General features: G+C 50.3%; 1 protein-coding gene across 6 annotated transcripts in view; it reads right to left on the reverse strand.

Moving 5' to 3' along the window:
• caskin1 (CASK interacting protein 1) overlaps nucleotides 1–24,177 on the reverse strand; it is a 195,490-nt gene that overhangs the window by 4,172 nt on the left and 167,141 nt on the right. For 4 of the 6 annotated variants that reach the window (XM_055896650.1, XM_055896643.1, XM_055896638.1 and 1 more), the window contains 7 exons: nucleotides 22,054–22,164; nucleotides 10,657–10,758; nucleotides 7,087–7,225; nucleotides 5,226–5,372; nucleotides 2,926–4,355; nucleotides 1,038–1,346; nucleotides 181–901 (listed from right to left, as the gene is read on the reverse strand). In XM_055896650.1, coding sequence (XP_055752625.1) covers nucleotides 181–901; nucleotides 1,038–1,346; nucleotides 2,926–4,355; nucleotides 5,226–5,372; nucleotides 7,087–7,225; nucleotides 10,657–10,758; nucleotides 22,054–22,164 — 2,959 coding nt within the window. The remainder of the gene's footprint in view (nucleotides 1–180; nucleotides 902–1,037; nucleotides 1,347–2,925; nucleotides 4,356–5,225; nucleotides 5,373–7,086; nucleotides 7,226–10,656; nucleotides 10,759–22,053; nucleotides 22,165–24,177) is intronic. The other 2 variants (XM_055896619.1, XM_055896631.1) reach the window with 2 other exon arrangements.

A 24,177-nucleotide genomic window follows, 5' to 3' on the forward strand; every position in this document is an offset into this window, starting at 1 on the left:
AGAGAGGAAGGAGCGAGAGAGAGAGAGGAAGGAGGGAGAGAGAGAGAGGAAGGAGCGAGAGAGAGAGAGGAAGGAGCGAGAGAGGGAGATTAGCCGACAGACAGACCTGTAGTTGAGAACTTTACATTGAGAGCTGGGCATCATTATTACATGCTAGTAAATCCCAGTGCAGGACAGTACCTGGGCTGCCGGGGGTTCCTGGTCCAGGCAGGGGGACTCTTCTAGAGGAGGAGTGTCTCCTCATCTGAGCCAGGACAGGTTTGGGGGAGACAGGCGGTTTGGGTTTCCTCACAGGGGTCACCGCTCCTCCCCCTTCTCCCCGCGCCACCACCCCTGATCCTCCCAGGTCTGAGCTGTCCCTGAGAGGAGGCGTAGCCTGGATCGGACTAGGCTCCGCCTCTCCCATCTCATACACCGGTCGGCGTTTAACGGTGGCGGTGCCGTTCTCGTACGGTACGGCTGGCCCCGGCTCCGGCCCGGTAACGGCCCCGGTGTTGGTGGCCCCAGTGTTGACGGCCCCGGTGTTGACGACCCCGGTGTTGACGGCCCCGGTGTTGACGGCCCCGGTGTTGGAGGTCCCGGTGTTGACGGCCACGGTGTTGGAGGTCCCGGTGTTGACGGCCCCGGTGTTGACGGCCCCGGTGATGGAGGTCCCGGTATTGGAGGCCCCGGTGATGTCTGCGATGCCACTCTCTGAGAAGCCCTCTGGCTCTTTGTCTCTGCTCTTGGGACGGCGCTTGACGGTGGAAGACTCCGTCAGGGTGAAACGGGACCCGTTGGGGTGGGGCTTGTTGCAGCGGGGACGCCGTTTCAGGGTTGCCGTGGCGTCGACCCGGGACAGCTCATCCGGGGGAAGGGAGAACACGCCGTCTCCATGGAGACCGTCTCCATCACCGTCGCCCTGGAGACGAACATAACGACACAGTTTATTAATGACAAGATTAGATTTTGTGAACCCCCCCCCCAGAAAAAATGTAAAATATTTTTTCATGTTTTCAATGTTTTCATACAAAATCATAAAAACATATTTATCTCACCTCTGCTTCTTCCTCTCCCTCTCCTCTCTGCCTCTTCGTAGTCTGTTTCCTCTCAGCAGCAAACGGAAGGCTCTCAGCCGAACTACCGGAAGAAGGGGTGTGAGGAGACGAGGGGCGAGGGGAGGACGGCGAGCGAGGGGAAGAAGGCAGCTGGGGTGTAGAAGGGTGAGGAGAAGGTTGGGGTGCGGTAGACAGGGGCGCTGGGGTAGGTCTGTCCCTCCTCGCTGCCGCGACCAGCTCAGTAACAGGACCACTGATGGTCCTACGACGGTTCACCACCTCCCCGTCCAGACCAATGGCATCCCGCTGCTTACAAATCAAATCGACATTTTATTTGTCACATGCGCCAAATACAACTGCTTAGATTTTACAGTGAAATGCCTGACGAGCCTCACCCAACGATGCAGAGTTTAACAATAAATATGAAATGGTAACATCAATAAACACAAATGGAGCTATATACAGGAAGTACCAGATCAATGTGGAACTATATACAGGAAGTACCAGATCAATGTGGAGCTACATACAGGAAGTACCAGATCAATGTGGAACTATATACAGGAAGTACCAGATCAATGTGGAGCTATATACAGGAAGTACCAGATCAATGTGGAACTATATACAGGAAGTACCAGATCAATGTGGAACTATATACAGGAAGTACCAGATCAATGTGGAGCTATATACAGGAAGTACCAGATCAATGTGGAGCTATATACAGGAAGTACCAGATCAATGTGGAACTATATACAGGAAGTACCACATCAATTTGGAACTATATACAGGAAGTACCAGATCAATGTGGAGCTATATACAGGAAGTACCAGATCAATGTGGAGCTATATACAGGAAGTACCAGATCAATGTGGAGCTATATACAGAAAGTTCCAGTACCAGATCAATGTGGAGCTATATACAGGAAGTACCAGATCAATGTGGAGCTATATACAGGAAGTACTAGATCAATGTGGAGCTATATACAGGAAGTACCAGATCAATGTGGAACTATATACAGGAAGTACCAGATCAATGTGGAGCTATATACAGGAAGTACCTGATCAATGTGGAGCTATATACAGGAAGTACCAGATCAATGTGGAACTATATACAGGAAGTACCAGATCAATGTGGAGCTATATACAGGAAGTACCTGATCAATGTGGAGCTATATACAGGAAGTACCAGAACAATGTGGAGCTATATACAGGAAGTACCAGATCAATGTGGAGCTATATACAGGAAGTACCAGATCAATGTGGAGCTATATACAGGAAGTACCAGAACAATGTGGAGCTATATACAGGAAGTACTAGATCAATGTGCAGATGTATGAGATATTTGAGGTAGATATGTACATGAAGGCAGGGTAAAGTGACTAGGCATCAGGATAGATAATAATAAGGTATTTGAGGTAGATATGTACATGAAGGCAGGGTAAAATGACAGAGATAGTGACAGAAAGAGACAGAGATAGTGAGAGAGAGAGAGATAGTGACAGAGAGAGAGACAGAGATAGTGACAGAGAGAGAGATAGTGACAGAGAGACAGAGATAGTGACATAGAGACAGAGATAGTGACATAGAGACAGAGATAGTGAGAGAGAGAGACAGAGAGACAGAGATAGTGACACAGAGAGACAGAGATAGTGACAGAGAGACAGAGATAGTGACAGAGAGACAGAGAGACAGAGATAGTGACACAGAGAGACAGAGATAGTGACAGAGAGACAGAGATAGTGACACAGAGAGACAGAGATAGTGACACAGAGAGACAGAGATAGTGACACAGAGAGACAGAGATCGTGACAGAGATAGAGACAGAGAGAGACAGAGATAGTGAGAGAGACAGAGATAGTGACAGAGTTTTGAAACACACAACACCTCCCTACCTGTAGGAAGTTTCTCTGTGTAGCCATGCCCTTGGCCCCGCCTCCGATGGAGGACATTTCCAACATGGCCGCTATGCTCCTCACGCTGCCCGCGCTCCCCGTATCCACGACGGCCGTCTCCACGGATACACCCAGGTCGCTGGCCCGCCGCTGGGGGTTGTAGGGCACGCCCAGCAGCCCGTCCGCCGTGTGTGTGTGCGTCAGTGTGTGTGTGTCGGTGAGGTTGGAGTTCGAGATCGCCGAGCTGGAGCGTTTGGGAGGCGGAGGGGGCGGGCCTTTCTTCTTGGGCCGCAGGGCGATGGACTGTGATTGGCTGCGGTTGACGTTCTTGTCCTGGTTGCGTACGGAGTGGCTGCGGCTGACCCGGTGAGTCACCGTGGCGTATTTACCTGTCCCTCCCCCTGCTAGCCTCCCTGGAGGGGCCACTCCTGTCCCCGCCCCCGCCCCTGCACCTCCACCCCCCCTCTCCTCCACCTCCCCGTCAGACCCGGCGTAGCGATTCAGACTGTTAGCTCGCTTCTTAAGGAGGGCCTCACCCATCTCTCCCCCGTCTCCCCCCTCAGCCTCCGGAGGCAGGCACAGGAAGGGAACAGACACCTGGGGGCTGGGCTGCCGCTGGAGGGTGCTCTCCTTCTCCCTCTCAATCCCCCTCTCAATCCCCCTCTCCTTCTCCCTCTCAACCCCCCTCTCCTTCTCCCTCTCAATCCCCCTCTCTTTCTCCCTCTCAATCCCCCTCTCCTTCTCCCTCTCAATCCCCCTCTCCTTCTCCCTCTCAATCCCCCTCTCTTTCTCCCTATCAATCCCCCTCTCAATCCCCCTCTCCTTCTCCCTCTCAATCCCCCTCTCCTTCTCCCTCTCAACCCCCCTCTCCTTCTCCCTCTCCTCTTCCTCCATCGGCTGGGCTGTAGGCTGAGATTGGGAAGTAGGTGAAGGTTGCTGCTGGGGCTGAGGACCAGGCTGGGGCTGAGTCTGGCTGTTGGGAGTCCCGCGGTGTGTGATGGACTGGGGGTGAGAGCGGGGGGAGCCAGGCCTCTCTCCTTGTATTAGCTGTGGGGAGGATTTGGGTTTGGCCTGCGGTGAGGGGCCCGGGGCGGAGGTGGAGGAGTGCAGGGGTTTCTTGGTGGGGGTGTGAGGGGGAGTGTAAGGGGGTGCCGGCATTGAGTGGGCGTGGGAGGGCGGGCGAGGTTTGGACGAGGCGCTGCCCCTCTGGCTCCCTTGGCTGGTCTGCCTCATGGTCCGAGCCTCCTTCTTAGGGGCCACTCCTCCTCCTCCTCCTCTACCCCCTGACCCTACTCCCTCCTCGGGATCCTTGCTGAGGCTGCGGGTCCTCTGACCCTTGACCTCTGGGCTAGGCTGGATCAGCGCCGTCTGCAGCTCGGGGCTCAACTCGCTGTCCTGGAAGGTGCACAACTTGGGAGAAGTGACGACTTCTGGAGAGAGATGGAGCGATATATTACATATGATGGAGAGAGATAGAGGGAGATGGAGAGAGATATTACATATGATGGAGAGAGAGATGGAGGGAGATGGAGAGATATATTACATATGATGGAGAGAGATGGAGGGAGATGGAGAGAGATATTACATATGATGGAGAGAGAGATGGAGGGAGATGGAGAGAGATATTACATATGATGGAGAGAGATAGAGGGAGATGGAGAGAGATATTACATATGATGGAGAGAGAGATGGAGGGAGATGGAGCGATATATTACATATGATGGAGAGAGATGGAGGGAGATGGAGCGATATATTACATATGATGGAGAGAGATGGAGGGAGATGGAGCGATATATTACATATGATGGAGAGAGATGGAGGGAGATGGAGCGATATATTACATATGATGGAGAGAGATGGAGGGAGATGGAGCGATATATTACATATGATGGAGAGAGAGATGGAGGGAGATGGAGAGATATATTACATATGATGGAGAGAGAGATATGGAGAGATGAAGAGAGAGAGAGAGAGAGAGATGTAGGGAGATGAAGAGAGAGAGAGAGAGAGATGTAGGGAGATGAAGAGAGAGAGAGATGGAGAGACATTGAGAGAGAGATGAAGAGAGAGAGAGAGAGAGAGAGATGGAGAGACATTGAGAGAGAGAGAGAGATGGAGGGAAATGGAGAGAGATATCTGACATAGTTAACACAAACAACCTAAACATGTCGGTTTATTCACATTATTTAACCAGCGCTGGGTCACCAAATAACCAGGGTCGCTGGGTCACCAAATAACCCAAAGAGTTGTTGTTAGAGTGTACTGTGAAATACTTTATCTGATTCTATTGTGGACCTCACCGTTGTCAGGGGGCACGTTCTCTGCGGACATCACGTCCTGCTGCTGTGTGATTGGTGGAGGCTTCTTCCTGGTGGAGCTCCGCTCCTCAGAGCCACGTTGCATCTCAGCCAATCGCTTCACAGCTAGCATCAGCTTCTTCTGGTGGCCTAGTGGGGACAAACCACAACAAGATGTGACATGAGATCATAGTGTAAGGCGGCTAATGTATAATATATAATATATAATAATAATAATAATATAATAATAATAATATATATAATCCCTATAATGTATAATATGTATTGAACAGTTTAATATAAGTGAGCCATTTCAGGAAGCGCAATGTGGCACTACTTTACAGGAGAGGCATTTGAATGTTTTTTAAATTTTTTATTTTCGATCAAAATGCGGGGTTTTTTTTGGGCATAAATGCCTTCTGGAACATGTGAACTTTCATGTGCCTTTAATAACAAACTTGTATACCGTAAATATGAATAGAATTGTCAAATTACGAGCCTAGTTGGTTTCAGACACGGCAAAAAGACCCCGGAACCTTCCCGCTAGCCCATGATTGGCTGAGATAATGAGTGGGCTGGACATGCCGAGAGAGATGAGTTCGGGATTGGTCTGCCATTGTAGCATGCTTCTGTCTATAGCATGAGCTGCTCAGTGTACTTGCTACAACGTTTAGCCACGGAGAACTGAGAACTGTTACTAACAGGTCTCTGGTCAGTTACTAACAGGTCTCAGGTCAGTTACTAACAGGTCTCAGGTCAGTTACTAACAGGTCTCAGGTCAGTTACTAACAGGTCTCAGGTCAGTTACTAACAGGTCTCAGGTCAGTTACTAACAGGTCTCAGGTCAGTTACCTTCTGTCTATAGCATGAGCTGCTCAGTGTACTTGCTACAACGTTTAGCCACGGAGAACTGCCGAAAGATGTTGCCCCTACTCTCAACAACATTGTTGTCCTGAATTTAGCAGATCTATCGACAAATATTAGTGGGGGAAAAGGTGCGCTTAACTAGTTTCTGGACACGGTCAGTGTGAACCCGGAGTGACTTGACTTGTCAAAACAAGTGTTCATCCATGTTTACGGGTAAGAGTCTACCTACATTTTCAGATATTATACGTTCATCATTATTTTTTTTAAATCAGAAAGTCCTTTTCATTGCAAGTTAAAATGTACTGTTCGGCTAGCTAGCGAAACGTTAGCTTGCTGGCTCGCTAGCTAGCGAAACGTTAGCTTGCTGGCTCGCTAGCTTACGAATGTTAGCTTGCTGGCTCGCTAGCTAGCGAAACGTTAACTAGCGAAACGTTAGCTTGCTGGCTTGCTCGCTAGCGAAACATTAGCTTGCTGGCTCGCTAGCTAACGTTACATGTATGATCTGTGTAGTAATATTATTAGTATCCCAGAAATACATTATCATTGGTAGTTATAGCCTAATGTTAGCTAGCTAACATTGAATATAGTTGGTTAACTTTAGCTACCTGCAGATTCATACTACAGCATTTCATGCATGGTGGCTAACTATGACAATCAGTTTTTACTGTATGGGGTTTGGGATTATGGTTCATTGTTTAGCTAGCTAGCTAGCTTCATGTTCAAACAAAAGACTCCACTTTGCCAGATGATTACATGGGCAATCAAATTAGCCATGTGTCTGGGGGTGATTACAGCCATCTATTGTATTAGGGAGATGTGTGTGTGTGTGTGTGTGTGTGTGTGTGTGTGTGTGTGTGTGTGTGTGTGCGTGTGTGTGTGTGTGCGTCTGCGTCCTACCCAGCTTGATGATGCCGATCTCCTGCAGGTCATCCCAGGTGATATCTCTGTGTGTGTGTGTGTGTGTGTGTGTGTGTGCGTGTGTGTGTGTGCGTCCTACCTAGCTTGATGATGCCGATCTCCTGCAGGTCTTCCCAGGTGATATCTGTGATGAAGTCGATATTTTCATATCCGTTCTGCACCAGAACCTGCTGGTACTGACTCAGCCCTATCGCTGACAACCACTCTGCCAGACTGGACTAAACACACACACACACACAAAAGTAATAGTTAGTACAGGCTCAGCCATATCGCTCAGCCATATCGTTACTAACAGGTTTCAGGTCAGTTACTAACAGGTCTCAGGTCAGTTACTAACAGGTCTCAGGTCAGTTACTAACAGGTTTCAGGTCAGTTACTAACAGGTCTCAGGTCAGTTACTAACAGGTCTCAGGTCTCTGGTTAGTTACTAACAGGTCTCAGGTCTCAGGTCAGTTACTAACAGGTTTCTGGTCAGTTACTAACAGGTCTCAGGTCAGTTACTAACAGGTCTCAGGTCAGTTACTAACAGGTTTCTGGTCAGTTACTAACAGGTCTCATGTCAGTTACTAACAGGTCTCAGGTCAGTTACTAACAGGTCTCAGGTCAGTTACTAACAGGTCTCAGGTCAGTTACTAACAGGTCTCAGGTCAGTTACTAACAGGTCTCAGGTCAGTTACTAACAGGTCTCAGGTCAGTTACTAACAGGTCTCAGGTCTCTGGTCAGTTACTAACAGGTCTCTGGTCAGTTACTAACAGGTTTCAGGTCAGTTACTAACAGGTTTCAGGTCAGTTACTAACAGGTCTCAGGTCAGTTACTAACAGGTCTCTGGTCAGTTACTAACAGGTCTCAGGTCAGTTACTAACAGGTCTCAGGTCAGTTACTAACAGGTCTCAGGTCAGTTACTAACAGGTCTCAGGTCTCTGGTTAGTTACTAACAGGTTTCTGGTCAGTTACTAACAGGTTTCTGGTCAGTTACTAACAGGTCTCTGGTCAGTTACTAACAGGTCTCTGGTCAGTTACTAACAGGTCTCAGGTCAGTTACTAACAGGTTTCTGGTCAGTTACTAACAGGTCTCTGGTCAGTTACTAACAGGTCTCAGGTCAGTTACTAACAGGTTTCTGGTCAGTTACTAACAGGTTTCTGGTCAGTTACTAACAGGTCTCTGGTCAGTTACTAACAGGTCTCTGGTCAGTTACTAACAGGTCTCAGGTCAGTTACTAACAGGTCTCAGGTCAGTTGCTAACAGGTTTCTGGTCAGTTACTAACAGGTCTCTGGTCAGTTACTAACAGGTCTCAGGTCAGTTACTAACAGGTTTCTGGTCAGTTACTAACAGGTTTCTGGTCAGTTACTAACAGGTTTCTGGTCAGTTACTAACAGGTCTCAGGTCAGTTACTAACAGGTTTCTGGTCAGTTACTAACAGGTTTCTGGTCAGTTACTAACAGGTCTCTGGTCAGTTACTAACAGGTCTCTGGTCAGTTACTAACAGGTCTCAGGTCAGTTACTAACAGGTTTCTGGTCAGTTACTAACAGGTTTCTGGTCAGTTACTAACAGGTCTCAGGTCAGTTACTAACAGGTTTCTGGTCAGTTACCAACAGGTTTCTGGTCAGTTACTAACAGGTCTCTGGTCAGTTACTAACAGGTCTCTGGTCAGTTACTAACAGGTCTCAGGTCAGTTACTAACAGGTCTCAGGTCAGTTACTAACAGGTCTCAGGTCAGTTACTAACAGGTCTCAGGTCAGTTACTAACAGGTCTCTGGTCAGTTACTAACAGGTCTCTGGTCAGTTACTAACAGGTCTCAGGTCAGTTACTAACAGGTTTCTGGTCAGTTACTAACAGGTTTCTGGTCAGTTACTAACAGGTCTCAGGTCAGTTACTAACAGGTTTCTGGTCAGTTACTAACAGGTTTCTGGTCAGTTACTAACAGGTCTCTGGTCAGTTACTAACAGGTCTCAGGTCAGTTACTAACAGGTCTCTGGTCAGTTACTAACAGGTCTCTGGTCAGTTACTAACAGGTCTCTGGTCAGTTACTAACAGGTCTCAGGTCAGTTACTAACAGGTCTCAGGTCAGTTACTAACAGGTCTCTGGTCAGTTACTAACAGGTCTCAGGTCAGTTACTAACAGGTCTCAGGTCAGTTACTAACAGGTCTCAGGTCAGTTACTAACAGGTCTCAGGTCTCTGGTCAGTTACTAACAGGTCTCAGGTCAGTTACTAACAGGTCTCAGGTCAGTTACTAACAGGTCTCAGGTCTCTGGTCAGTTACTAACAGGTCTCAGGTCAGTTACTAACAGGTTTCTGGTCAGTTACTAACAGGTTTCTGGTCAGTTACTAACAGGTTTCTGGTCAGTTACTAACAGGTCTCAGGTCAGTTACTAACAGGTTTCTGGTCAGTTACTAACAGGTTTCTGGTCAGTTACTAACAGGTCTCTGGTCAGTTACTAACAGGTCTCAGGTCAGTTACTAACAGGTCTCAGGTCAGTTACTAACAGGTCTCTGGTCAGTTACTAACAGGTCTCAAGTCAGTTACTAACAGGTTTCTGGTCAGTTACTAACAGGTCTCTGGTCAGTTACTAACAGGTCTCAGGTCAGTTACTAACAGGTTTCTGGTCAGTTACTAACAGGTTTCTGGTCAGTTACTAACAGGTCTCAGGTCAGTTACTAACAGGTTTCTGGTCAGTTACCAACAGGTTTCTGGTCAGTTACTAACAGGTCTCTGGTCAGTTACTAACAGGTCTTTGGTCAGTTACTAACAGGTCTCAGGTCAGTTACTAACAGGTCTCAGGTCAGTTACTAACAGGTCTCAGGTCAGTTACTAACAGGTCTCAGGTCAGTTACTAACAGGTCTCAGGTCAGTTACTAACAGGTCTCTGGTCAGTTACTAACAGGTCTCTGGTCAGTTACTAACAGGTCTCAGGTCAGTTACTAACAGGTTTCTGGTCAGTTACTAACAGGTTTCTGGTCAGTTACTAACAGGTCTCAGGTCAGTTACTAACAGGTTTCTGGTCAGTTACTAACAGGTTTCTGGTCAGTTACTAACAGGTCTCTGGTCAGTTACTAACAGGTCTCAGGTCAGTTACTAACAGGTCTCAGGTCAGTTACTAACAGGTCTCTGGTCAGTTACTAACAGGTCTCTGGTCAGTTACTAACAGGTCTCTGGTCAGTTACTAACAGGTCTCTGGTCAGTTACTAACAGGTCTCAGGTCAGTTACTAACAGGTCTCTGGTCAGTTACTAACAGGTCTCTGGTCAGTTACTAACAGGTCTCAGGTCAGTTACTAACAGGTCTCAGGTCAGTTACTAACAGGTCTCTGGTCAGTTACTAACAGGTCTCAGGTCAGTTACTAACAGGTCTCAGGTCAGTTACTAACAGGTCTCAGGTCAGTTACTAACAGGTCTCAGGTCTCTGGTCAGTTACTAACAGGTCTCAGGTCAGTTACTAACAGGTCTCAGGTCAGTTACTAACAGGTCTCAGGTCTCTGGTAAGTTACTAACAGGTCTCAGGTCAGTTACTAACAGGTTTCTGGTCAGTTACTAATAGGTCTCCGGTCAGTTACTAACAGGTCTCTGGTCAGTTACTAACAGGTCTCAGATCAGTTACTAACAGGTCTCTGGTCAGTTACTAACAGGTTTCTGGTCAGTTACTAACAGGTTTCTGGTCAGGGAGCCACTCGGTGACGCTGAGTTTGTTGATCTCTGATGTCATCTTCTTTCGGTGGCCTGGTTTGGTCACTCCGATGGCCGTGAGATCCTACACACACACACACACACACACACACACACACACACACACACACACACACACACACACACACACACAGACACAGACACAGACACAGACACAGACACACGACACGCACGCACGCACGCACACACACACACGGACACGGACACGCACGAACCACACACACACACACACACACACACACACACACACACACAGACACAGACACACGACACACGACACACGACACACGACACGCACGCACGCACACACACGGACACGGACACGCATGAACCACACACACACACACACACACACACACACACACACACACACAGACACACACGGACACAGACACAGACACAGACACAGACACAGACACAGACACAGACACACACACACACACACACACACACACACACACACACACACACACACACACACACACACACACACACACACACACACGAACCACACACACACACACACACACGAACCACACACACACACACACACACACACACACACACACACACACACACACACACACACACACACACACACACACACACACACACACACACACACGGACACAGACACACACACACACGGACACACACACACACGGACACAGACACACACACACACGGACACAGACACACACGAACCACACACACACACACACACGAACCACACACACACACACACACACACACACACACACACACACACACACACACACACACACACACACACACACACATACACACACACACACACACACACACACACGAACCACACAAACACACAACACCAAGGAAAAATAGGTGAGACACTTTCCAACTGTCCACAGAGACACACACTTCATTACCACAGATACACACACTTCATTACCACAGATACACACACTTCATTACCACAGAGACACACACTTCATTACCACAGAGACACACACTTCATTACCACAGAGACACACACTTCATTACCACAGATACACACACTTCATTACCACAGAGACACACACTTCATTACCACAGATACACACACTTCATTACCACAGATACACACACTTCATTACCACAGATACACACACTTCATTACCACAGAGACACACACTTCATTACCACAGATACACACACTTCATTACCACAGATACACACACTTCATTACCACAGAGACACACACTTCATTACCACAGAGACACACACTTCATTACCACAGAGACACACACTTCATTACCACAGATACACACACTTCATTACCACAGAGACACACACTTCATTACCACAGATACACACACTTCATTACCACAGATACACACACTTCATTACCACAGATACACACACTTCATTACCACAGAGACACCACAGACAATGCAGACACCAGACAGCACAGATACACACACTTCATTACCACAGAGACACCACAGACACCACAGACACCAGACAGCACAGATACACACACTTCATTACCACAGATACACACACTTCATTACCACAGAGACACCGCAGACACCACAGACACCATAGACACCACAGAAAACATAGACACCACAGACACCAGACACAACCGACACGCACACCACATGCACCACAGACACCACATGCACACTACAGACACCACAGACACACCACAGACACCACAGACACACCACAGAAACACACAGTGTCCAGGTGACAAGCTGTACCACAGGACAGGAGAGGAAGGTAAATGTCCCCAAAGGAAAATAAAGGTGAAGAGGAGAGAGAGAGCATGTCGACAGTGAGGAAGAAGAGGAGAGAGAGAGCATGTTGGCAGGGAGGAAGAAGAGGAGAGAGAGCATGTTGGCAGTGAGGAAGAAGAGGAGAGAGAGAGCAGGTAGGCAGTGAGAAAGAAGAGGAGAGAGAGAGAGCATGTTGGCAGTGAGGAAGAAGAGGAGAGAGAGAGCATGTCGGCAGTGAGAAAGAAGAGGAGAGAGAGAGCATGTCGGCAGTGAGAAAGAAGAGGAGAGAGAGAGAGCATGTTGGCAGTGAGGAAGAAGAGGAGAGAGAGAGAGCATGTTGGCAGTGAGGAAGAAGAGGAGAGAGAGAAAGCATGTAGGCAGTGAGGAAGAAGAGGAGAGAGAGAGAGAGCATGTTGGCAGTGAGGAAGAAGAGGAGAGAGAGAGCATGTTGGCAGTGAGAAAGAAGAGGAGAGAGAGAGCATGTTGGCAGTGAGAAAGAAGAGGAGAGAGAGAGCATGTCGGCAGTGAGGAAGAAGAGGAGAGAGAGAGCATGTCGGCAGTGAGGAAGAAGAGGAGAGAGAGAGCATGTAGGTAGTGAGAAAGAAGAGGAGAGAGAGCATGTCAGCAGTGAGAAAGAAGAGGAGAGAGAGCATGTTGGCAGTGAGGAAGAAGAGGAGAGAGAGAGAGCATGTCGGCAGTGAGGAAGAAGAGGAGAGAGAGCTTGTTGGCAGTGAGAAAGGAGAGGAGAGAGAGCATGTCGGCAGTGAGGAAGAAGAGGAGAGAGAGAGCATGTCGGCAGTGAGGAAGAAGAGGAGAGAGAGCATGTCGGCAGTGAGAAAGAAGAGGAGAGAGAGCATGTCGGCAGTGAGGAAGAAGAGGAGAGAGAGAGCATGTCGGCAGGGAGAAAGAAGAGGAGAGAGAGCATGTTGGCAGTGAGGAAGAAGAGGAGAGAGAGAGCATGTTGGCAGTGAGAAAGAAGAGGAGAGAGAGCATGTTGGCAGTGAGGAAGAAGAGGAGAGAGATAGCATGTCGGCAGTGAGGAAGAAGAGGAGAGAGAGAGAGCATGTCGGCAGTGAGGAAGAAGAAGAGGAGAGAGAGAGCATGTTGGCAGTGAGGAAGAAGAGGAGAGAGAGCATGTCGGCAGTGAGGAAGAAGAGGAGAGAGCATGTCGGCAGTGAGGAGGAAGAGGAGAGAGAGAGCATGTCGGCAGTGAGGAAGAAGAGGAGAGAGAGAGCATGTTGGCAGTGAGGAAGAAGAGGAGAGAGAGAGCATGTCGTCAGTGAGAAAGAAGAGGAGAGAGAGCATGTTGGCAGGGAGGAAGAAGAGGAGAGAGAGCATTTCGGCAGTGAGAAAGAAGAGGAGAGAGAGAGCATGTTGGCAGTGAGGAAGAAGAGGAGAGAGAGAGCATGTCAGCAGTGAGAAAGAAGAGGAGAGAGAGAGCATGTTGGCAGTGAGGAAGAAGAGGAGAGAGAGAGAGCATGTCAGCAGGGAGGAAGAACAGGAGAGAGAGAGCATGTCGGCAGTGAGAAAGAAGAGGAGAGAGAGCATGTCAGCAGTGAGAAAGAAGAGGAGAGAGAGAGCATGTTGGCAGTGAGGAAGAAGAGGAGAGAGAGAGAGCATGTCGGCAGTGAGGAAGAAGAGGAGAGAGAGAGCATGTCGGCATTGAGGAAGAAGAGGAGAGAGAGAGCATGTCAGCAGTGAGAAAGAAGAGGAGAGAGAGAATGTTGGCAGTGAGGAAGAAGAGGAGAGAGAGAGAGCATGTCGGCAGTGAGGAAGAAGAGGAGAGAGAGCATGTTGGCAGTGAGAAAGGAGAGGAGAGAGAGCATCTTGGCAGTGAGGAAGAAGAGGAGAGAGAGCATGTCGGCAGTGAGAAAGAAGAGGAGAGAGAGCATGTCGGCAGTGAGAAAGAAGAGGAGAGAGAGCATGTTGGCAGTGAGGAAGAAGAGGAGAGAGAGAGAGCATGTCGGCAGTGAGGAAGAAGAGGAGAGAGAGCTTGTTGGCAGTGAGAAAGGAGAGGAGAGAGAGCATGTCGGCAGTGAGGAAGAAGAGGAGAGAGAGCTTGTTGGCAGTGAGAAAGGAGAGGAGAGAGAGCATGTCGGCAGTGAGGAAGAAGAGGAGAGAGAGAGCATGTCGGCAGTGAGGAAGAAGAGGAGAGAGAGCATGTCGGCAGTGAGAAAGAAGAGGAGAGAGAGCATGTCGGCAGTGAGAAAGAAGAGGAGAGAGAGCATGTCGGCAGTGAGGAAGAAGAGGAGAGAGAGAGCATGTCGGCAGGGAGAAAGAAGAGGAGGGAGAGCATGTTGGCAGTGAGGAAGAAGAGGAGAGAGAGAGCATGTTGGCAGTGAGAAAGAAGAGGAGAGAGAGCATGTTGGCAGTGAGGAAGAAGAGGAGAGAGAGAGGATGTCGGCAGTGAGGAAGAAGAGGAGAGAGAGAGCATGTCGGCAGTGAGGAAGAAGAAGAGGAGAGAGAGAGCATGTTGGCAGTGAGAAAGAAGAGGAGAGAGAGCATGTTGGCAGTGAGGAAGAAGAGGAGAGAGAGAGCATGTTGGCAGTGAGGAAGAAGAGGAGAGAGAGCATGTCGGCAGTGAGGAAGAAGAGGAGAGAGAGCATGTCGGCAGTGAGGAGGAAGAGGAGAGGGAGAGCATGTCGGCAGTGAGGAAGAAGAGGAGAGAGAGCATCTTGGCAGTGAGAAAGGAGAGGAGAGAGAGCATGTCGGCAGTGAGGAAGAAGAGGAGAGAGAGCATGTCGGCAGTGAAGAGGAAGAGGAGAGGGAGAGCATGTCGGCAGTGAGGAAGAAGAGGAGAGAGAGCATGTCGGCAGTGAGGAAGAAGAGGAGAGAGAGCATGTCGGCAGTGAGGAGGAAGAGGAGAGGGAGAGCATGTCGGCAGTGAGGAAGAAGAGGAGAGGGAGCATGTTGGCAGTGAGAAAGGAGAGGAGAGAGAGCATCTTGGCAGTGAGGAAGAAGAGGAGAGAGAGCATGTCGGCAGTGAGAAAGAAGAGGAGAGAGAGCATGTCGGCAGTGAGAAAGAAGAGGAGAGAGAGCATGTTGGCAGTGAGGAAGAAGAGGAGAGAGAGAGAGCATGTCGGCAGTGAGGAAGAAGAGGAGAGAGAGCTTGTTGGCAGTGAGAAAGGAGAGGAGAGACAGCATGTCGGCAGTGAGGAAGAAGAGGAGAGAGAGCATGTCGGCAGTGAGAAAGAAGAGGAGAGAGAGCATGTTGGTAGTGAGGAAGAAGAGGAGAGAGAGAGAGCATGTCGGCAGTGAGGAAGAAGAGGAGAGAGAGCTTGTTGGCAGTGAGAAAGGAGAGGAGAGAGAGCATGTCGGCAGTAAGGAAGAAGAGGAGAGAGAGCTTGTTGGCAGTGAGAAAGGAGAGGAGAGAGAGCATGTCGGCAGTGAGGAAGAAGAGGAGAGAGAGAGCATGTCGGCAGTGAGGAAGAAGAGGAGAGAGAGCATGTCGGCAGTGAGAAAGAAGAGGAGAGAGAGCATGTCAGCAGTGAGAAAGAAGAGGAGAGAGAGCATGTCGGCAGTGAGGAAGAAGAGGAGAGAGAGAGCATGTCGGCAGGGAGAAAGAAGAGGAGAGAGAGCATGTTGGCAGTGAGGAAGAAGAGGAGAGAGAGAGCATGTTGGCAGTGAGAAAGAAGAGGAGAGAGAGCATGTTGGCAGTGAGGAAGAAGAGGAGAGAGAGAGCATGTCGGGAGTGAGGAAGAAGAGGAGAGAGAGAGCATGTCGGCAGTGAGGAAGAAGAAGAGGAGAGAGAGAGCATGTTGGCAGTGAGAAAGAAGAGGAGAGAGAGCATGTTGGCAGTGAGGAAGAAGAGGAGAGAGAGAGCATGTTGGCAGTGAGGAAGAAGAGGAGAGAGAGCATGTCGGCAGTGAGGAAGAAGAGGAGAGAGACTATGTCGGCATTGAGGAGGAAGAGGAGAGAGAGAGCTTGTCGGCAGTGAGGAAGAAGAGGAGAGAGAGCATCTTGGCAGTGAGAAAGGAGAGGAGAGAGAGCATCTTGGCAGTGAGGAAGAAGAGGAGAGAGAGCATGTCGGCAGTGAGAAAGAAGAGGAGAGAGAGCATGTCGGCAGTGAGAAAGAAGAGGAGAGAGAGCATGTTGGCAGTGAGGAAGAAGAGGAGAGAGAGAGAGCATGTCGGCAGTGAGGAAGAAGAGGAGAGAGAGCTTGTTGGCAGTGAGAAAGGAGAGGAGAGAGAGCATGTCGGCAGTGAGGAAGAAGAGGAGAGAGAGCTTGTTGGCAGTGAGAAAGGAGAGGAGAGAGAGCATGTCTGCAGTGAGGAAGAAGAGGAGAGAGAGAGCATGTCGGCAGTGAGGAAGAAGAGGAGAGAGAGCATGTCGGCAGTGAGAAAGAAGAGGAGAGAGAGCATGTCGGCAGTGAGGAAGAAGAGGAGAGAGAGAGCATGTCGGCAGGGAGAAAGAAGAGGAGAGAGAGCATGTTGGCAGTGAGGAAGAAGAGGAGAGAGAGAGCATGTTGGCAGTGAGAAAGAAGAGGAGAGAGAGCATGTTGGCAGTGAGGAAGAAGAGGAGAGAGAGAGCATGTCGGCAGTGAGGAAGAAGAGGAGAGAGAGAGCATGTCGGCAGTGAGGAAGAAGAAGAGGAGAGAGAGAGCATGTTGGCAGTGAGAAAGAAGAGGAGAGAGAGCATGTCGGCAGTGAGGAAGAAGAGGAGAGAGAGAGAGCATGTTGGCAGTGAGGAAGAAGAGGAGAGAGAGCATGTCGGCAGTGAGGAAGAAGAGGAGAGAGAGCATGTCGGCAGTGAGGAGGAAGAGGAGAGAGAGAGCATGTCGGCAGTGAGGAAGAAGAGGAGAGAGAGAGCATGTTGGCAGTGAGAAAGAAGAGGAGAGAGAGCATGTTGGCAGTGAGGAAGAAGAGGAGAGAGAGAGCATGTCGGCAGTGAGGAAGAAGAAGAGGAGAGAGAGAGCATGTTGGCAGTGAGGAAGAAGAGGAGAGAGAGCATGTCGGCAGTGAGGAAGAAGAGGAGAGAGAGCATGTCGGCAGTGAGGAGGAAGAGGAGAGAGAGAGCATGTCGGCAGTGAGGAAGAAGAGGAGAGAGAGAGCATGTTGGCAGTGAGGAAGAAGAGGAGAGAGAGAGCATGTCGGCAGTGAGAAAGAAGAGGAGAGAGAGCATGTTGGCAGGGAGGAGGAAGAAGAGGAGAGAGAGCATTTCGGCAGTGAGAAAGAAGAGGAGAGAGAGAGCATGTTGGCAGTGAGGAAGAAGAGGAGAGAGAGAGCATGTCAGCAGTGAGAAAGAAGAGGAGAGAGAGAGCATGTTGGCAGTGAGGAAGAAGAGGAGAGAGAGAGAGCATGTCAGCAGGGAGGAAGAAGAGGAGAGAGAGAGCATGTCGGCAGTGAGAAAGAAGAGGAGAGAGAGCATGTCAGCATTGAGAAAGAAGAGGAGAGAGAGAGCATGTTGGCAGTGAGGAAGAAGAGGAGAGAGAGAGAGCATGTCGGCAGTGAGGAAGAAGAGGAGAGAGAGAGCATGTCGGCTTTGAGGAAGAAGAGGAGAGAGAGAGCATGTCAGCAGTGAGAAAGAAGAGGAGAGAGAGAATGTTGGCAGTGAGGAAGAAGAGGAGAGAGAGAGAGCATGTCGGCAGTGAGGAAGAAGAGGAGAGAGAGCATGTTGGCAGTGAGAAAGGAGAGGAGAGAGAGAGAGCATCTTGGCAGTGAGGAAGAAGAGGAGAGAGAGCATGTTGGCAGTGAGAAAGGAGAGGAGAGAGAGAGAGCATCTTGGCAGTGAGGAAGAAGAGGAGAGAGAGCATGTCGGCAGTGAGAAAGAAGAGGAGAGAGAGCATGTCGGCAGTGAGAAAGAAGAGGAGAGAGAGAGAGCATGTCGGCAGTGAGGAAGAAGAGGAGAGAGAGCATGTTGGCAGTGAGAAAGGAGAGGAGAGAGAGCATCTTGGCAGTGAGGAAGAAGAGGAGAGAGAGCATGTCGGCAGTGAGAAAGAAGAGGAGAGAGAGCATGTCGGCAGTGAGAAAGAAGAGGAGAGAGAGCATGTCGGCAGTGAGGAAGAAGAGGAGAGAGAGAGCATGTCGGCAGGGAGAAAGAAGAGGAGAGAGAGCATGTTGGCAGTGAGGAAGAAGAGGAGAGAGAGAGCATGTTGGCAGTGAGAAAGAAGAGGAGAGAGAGAGCATGTCGGCAGTGAGGAAGAAGAGGAGAGAGAGAGCATGTTGGCAGTGAGGAAGAAGAGGAGAGAGAGAGCATGTCGGCAGTGAGGAAGAAGAGGAGAGAGAGAGCATGTCGGCAGTGAGGAAGAAGAGGAGAGAGAGAGCATGTTGGCAGTGAGGAAGAAGAGGAGAGAGAGAGCATGTTGGCAGTGAGGAAGAAGAGAAGAGAGAGAGCATGTCGGCAGTGAGAAAGAAGAGGAGAGAGAGCATGTTGGCAGTGAGGAAGAAGAGGAGAGAGAGCATGTCGGCAGTGAGGAAGAAGAGGAGAGAGAGAGCATGTCGGCAGTGAGGAAGAAGAGGAGAGAGAGCATGTTGGCAGTGAGAAAGAAGCGTTGTAGAGCATCACTAGACCCCAGCTCCACCCACATCATGACTCCACCTATCTACAGTCTGGCTCCACCCACCACACTGTCTGGCCACACCCACATCATGGCTCCACCTATCTACAGCTTGGATCCACCCACCACACTGTCTGGCCACACCCACATCATGGCTCCACCTATCTACAGTCTGGCTCCACCCACCACACTGTCTGGCCACACCCACATCATGGCTCCACCTATCTACAGTCTGGCTCCACCCACCACACTGTCTGGCCACACCCACATCATGGCTCCACCTATCTACAGTCTGGCTCCACCCACCACACTGTCTGGCCACACCCACATCATGGCTCCACCTATCTACAGCTTGGATCAACCCACCCTACTGTCTGGCTCCACCCACAGCATGGCTCCACCTATCTACAGTCTGGCTCCACCCACCCTACTGTCTGGCTCCACCCACAGTCTGCCTCCTCCCAACTCCACTCCACTATACTCTAATTATCCTAATATACAGATGTAGGATCTTAATTTGATAACTCTTTTGTTGCCTGTCAGTGTGTGTGGGTAGAGTCCAGTCAGTGTGGGTAGAGTCCAGTCAGTGTGGGTAGAGTCCAGTCAGTGTGGGTAGAGTCCAGTCAGTGTGTGGGTAGAGTCCAGTCAGTGGTAGAGTCCAGTCAGTGTGTGGGTAGAGTCCAGTCAGTGTGTGGGTAGAGTCCAGTCAGTGTGTGGGTAGAGTCCAGTCAGTGTGTGGGTAGAGTCCAGTCAGTGTGTGGGTAGAGTCCAGTCAGTGTGTGGGTAGAGTCCAGTCAGTGTGTGGGTAGAGTCCAGTCAGTGTGTGGGTAGAGTCCAGTCAGTGTGTGGGTAGAGTCCAGTCAGTGTGTGGGTAGAGTCCAGTCAGTGTGTGGGTAGAGTCTAGTCAGTGTGTGGGTAGAGTCCAGTCAGTGTGTGGGTAGAGTCCAGTCAGTGTGTGGGTAGAGTCCAGTCAGAGTGCGGGTAGAGTCCAGTCAGCGTGTGGGTAGAGTCCGGTCAGAGTGCGGGTAGAGTCCGGTCAGCGTGCGGGTAGAGTCCGGTCAGAGTGCGGGTAGAGTCCAGTCAGCGTGCGGGTAGAGTCCAGTCAGCGTGTGGGTAGAGTCCAGTCAGTGTGTGGGTAGAGTCCAGTCAGCGTGGGTAGAGTCCGGTCAGCGTGTGGGTAGAATCCAGTCAACGTGTGGGTAGAGTCCAGTCAACGTGTGGGTAGAGTCTAGTCAGCGTGTGGGTAGAGTACGGTCAGCGTGTGGGTAGAGTCCAGTCAGCGTGTGGGTAGAGTACGGTCAGCGTGTGGGTAGAGTCCAGTCAGCGTGTGGGTAGAGTCCAGTCAACGTGGGTAGAGTCCAGTCAGCGTGCGGGTAGAGTCCAGTCAGTGTGTGGGTAGAGTCCAGTCAGTGTGTGGGTAGAGTCCAGTCAGTGTGTGGGTAGAGTCCAGTCAGCGTGTGGGTAGAGTCCAGTCAGTGTGTGGGTAGAGTCCAGTCAGTGTGTGGGTAGAGTCCAGTCAGTGTGTGGGTAGAGTCCAGTCAGCGTGTGGGTAGAGTCCAGTCAGCGTGTGGGTAGAGTCCAGTCAGTGTGTAGGTAGAGTCCAGTCATTGTGTGGGTAGAGTCCAGTGTGTAGGTAGAGTCCAGTCAGTGTGTGGGTAGAGTCTAGTCAGTGTGTGGGTAGAGTCTAGTCAGTGTGTGGGTAGAGTCCAGTGAGCGTGTGGGTAGAATCCAGTGAGCGTGTGGGTAGAGTCCAGTGAGTGTGTGGGTAGAGTCCAGTGAGTGTGTGGGTAGAGTCCAGTGAGTGTGTGGGTAGAGTCCAGTGAGTGTGTGGGTAGAGTCCAGTGAGTGTGTGGGTAGAGTCCAGTGAGTGTGTGGGTAGAGTCCAGTGAGTGTGTGGGTAGAGTCCAGTCAGTGTGTGGGTAGAGTCCAGTCAGTGTGTGGGTAGAGTCCAGTCAGTGTGGGTAGAGTCCAGTCAGTGTGTGGGTAGAGTCCCTTCAGTGTGGGTAGAGTCCCTTCAGTGTGTGGGTAGAGTCTAGTCAGTGTGTGGGTAGAGTCCAGTCAGCGTGTGGGTAGAGTACGGTCAGCGTGTGGGTAGAGTCCAGTCAGTGTGTGGGTAGAGTCCAGTCAGTGTGTGGGTAGAGTCTAGTCAGTGTGTGGGTAGAGTCCAGTCAGTGTGTGGGTAGAGTCTAGTCAGTGTGTGGGTAGAGTCTAGTCAGTGTGTGGGTAGAGTCCAGTGAGTGTGTGGGTAGAGTCCAGTGAGTGTGTGGGTAGAGTCCAGTCAGTGTGTGGGTAGAGTCCAGTGAGTGTGTGGGTAGAGTACGGTCAGTGGTAGAGTCCAGTCAGTGTGTGGGTAGAGTCCAGTGAGTGTGTGGGTAGAGTCCAGTCAGTGTGTGGGTAGAGTCCAGTGAGTGTGTGGGTAGAGTCCAGTCAGTGTGTGGGTAGAGTCCTGTCAGTGTGTGGGTAGAGTCCTGTCAGTGTGTGGGTAGAGTCCAGTCAGTGTGTGGGTAGAGTCCAGTCAGTGTGTAGGTAGAGTCCAGTCAGTGTGTAGGTAGAGTCCAGTCAGTGTGTAGGTAGAGTCCAGTCAGTGTGTGGGTAGAGTCCAGTCAGTGTGTGGGTAGAGTCCAGTCAGTGTGTGGGTAGAGTACGGTCAGTGGTAGAGTCCAGTCAGTGTGTGGGTAGAGTCCAGTCAGTGGGTAGAGTCCAGTCAGTGTGTGGGTAGAGTCCAGTCAGTGTGTGGGTAGAGTCCGGTCAGCGTGCGGGTAGAGTCCGGTCAGCGTGCGGGTAGAGTCCAGTCAGCGTGCGGGTAGAGTCCAGTCAGTGTGTGGGTAGAGTCTATGATGTACGTTTCTACTTAGCTAAGGGTCAGAAAGTTGCCAGTTAGAGACATCATTATCTACTATTATTCTGGGCATGCTCAGTGACTGTCCTAGGTGAAAACTGGTGCCGGGGGGGGCGGGGCGGGGGGGGGGGGGGGTATGCATCTGAACTGTCTCCAGTGTTACTGATTGGGGGGGGGGGTTGCTAAGGCAACTACTTTATGATCAGTGAGGTGACGGGGTGTGGTTAGAGCGTGACTTTAACTTTAAGATCAAAGGATAGGGGTCAGGGGTAAGGGGTTCCTTACCTCTGGGGTCATTCTGCTAATGGTGGCTATGTCATACCCGGCGCTGATGAAGTTTGGAGCGTAGACCTGCAGCTGAGAGTCACTCAGCCATTGGACAACAGCCTCAGAGCTCTAGGAGAGAGAAGACAGGTGTTCTGTCACTACGCCTGGCTAACGGCTAATGGCTAACCGCTAACGGCTAACTGCTAATAGAGGAGACAGAAGAGGAGAAGACAGGTGGAGTTCTGTCACTGGGCTAAACACCGCTAACAGCTGAAGGCTAAAAACTAGCTAAGAATAACAAGAGGGAGAGGAGGACTAGGTAGGTGGCTAAAGGCTAATCGGCTATGAGCTACTAGAGGAGGGAGAAGACAGGCTATATCTGGGTGAGCTATTGGAGAAGATAGAGGAGGGAGAAGACAGGCTCTGTCTGGGTGAGCTATTGGAGAAGATAGAGGAGGGAGAAGACAGGCTCTGTCTGGGTGAGCTATTGGAGAAGATGGAGGAGGGAGAAGACAGGCTCTGTCTGGGTGAGCTATTGGAGAAGATGGAGGAGGGAGAAGACAGGCTCTGTCTGGGTGAGCTATTGGAGAAGATGGAGGAGGGAGAAGACAGGCTCTGTCTGGGTGAGCTATTGGAGAAGATGGAGGAGGGAGAAGACAGGCTCTGCCTGGGTGAGCTATTGGAGAAGATGGAGGAGGGAGAAGACAGGCTATATCTGGGTGAGCTATTGGAGAAGATGGAGGAGGGAGAAGACAGGCTCTGTCTGGGTGAGCTATTGGAGAAGATGGAGGAGGGAGAAGACAGGCTCTGTCTGGGTGAGCTATTGGAGAAGATGGAGGAGGGAGAAGACAGGCTCTGTCTGGGTGAGCTATTGGAGAAGATGGAGGAGGGAGGAAGACAGGCTCTGTCTGGGTGAGCTATTGGAGAAGATGGAGGAGGGAGAAGACAGGCTCTGTCTGGGTGAGCTATTGGAGAAGACAGGCTCTGTCTGGGTGAGCTATTGGAGAAGATGGAGGAGGGAGAAGACAGGCTCTGTCTGGGTGAGCTATTGGAGAAGATGGAGGAGGGAGAAGACAGGCTCTGTCTGGGTGAGCTATTGGAGAAGATAGAGGAGGGAGAAGACAGGCTCTGTCTGGGTGAGCTATTGGAGAAGATGGAGGAGGGAGAAGACAGGCTCTGTCTGGGTGAGCTATTGGAGAAGATGGAGGAGGGAGAAGACAGGCTCTGTCTGGGTGAGCTATTGGAGAAGACAGGCTCTGTCTGGGTGAGCTATTGGAGAAGATGGAGGAGGGAGAAGACAGGCTATATCTGGGTGAGCTATTGGAGAAGACAGGCTCTGTCTGGGTGAGCTTTTGGAGAAGATGAAAGGGGGTGGACCTGGCCAATCACATCCAGAGAATGTAGAAACCCCACTCTGAGGATTCTGACAGAGTGAAGCCTGCTCTAGTCAGAGACTTCCTCTACCACAAGCAGCTGCAGTATCACGCTCTGTCCACTGAGGGGCAGCAGAGAAGCCAGGAGAACTCAGCCATGCCCTGTCCACCAGCACCTCCTCTTTCTCCCTCTCCCCCCCCCTTTCTTCCCACCCACTCTGCTCAGGACTGGACCCCGGGTCACACGGAGGGGGAGAGGAGGGGGAGAGGAGGAGGAGGAGGAGGGGAGGAGGAGGGGAGAGGAGGGGTGGAGGAGGGGAGAAGAGGGGTAGGGGAGAGGAGGGGGAGGGGAGATGAGGGGGGGAGGAGGAGGAGAGGAGGGGAGCGGGAGAGGAGGGAAGGAGGAGGGGTAGAGGAGGGGAGAGGAGGGGTAGAGGAGGGGAGGAGGAGGAGGGGAGAGGAGGGGTAGGGGAGAGGAGGGGTAGAGGGGTATATATATAGGATAGTATATATCCAGTTTAGTAAATGTACATATATATATTATAGTATATATCCAGTATACTAAATGTATATATATATATATATATATATAGTATAGTATATATCCAGTATAGTATAGTATATATAGTATAGTATATATCCAGTATGGTATAATGTATATGTATAGTATAGTATATATAGTATAGTATATATCCAGTATGGTATAATGTATATGTATAGTATAGTATATATAGTATAGTATATATCCAGTATGGTATAATGTATATGT

This window comes from Salvelinus fontinalis, chromosome 2, assembly GCF_029448725.1.
Source record: "Salvelinus fontinalis isolate EN_2023a chromosome 2, ASM2944872v1, whole genome shotgun sequence".
In the NCBI taxonomy this organism is placed as follows: Eukaryota; Metazoa; Chordata; class Actinopteri; order Salmoniformes; family Salmonidae; genus Salvelinus; species Salvelinus fontinalis.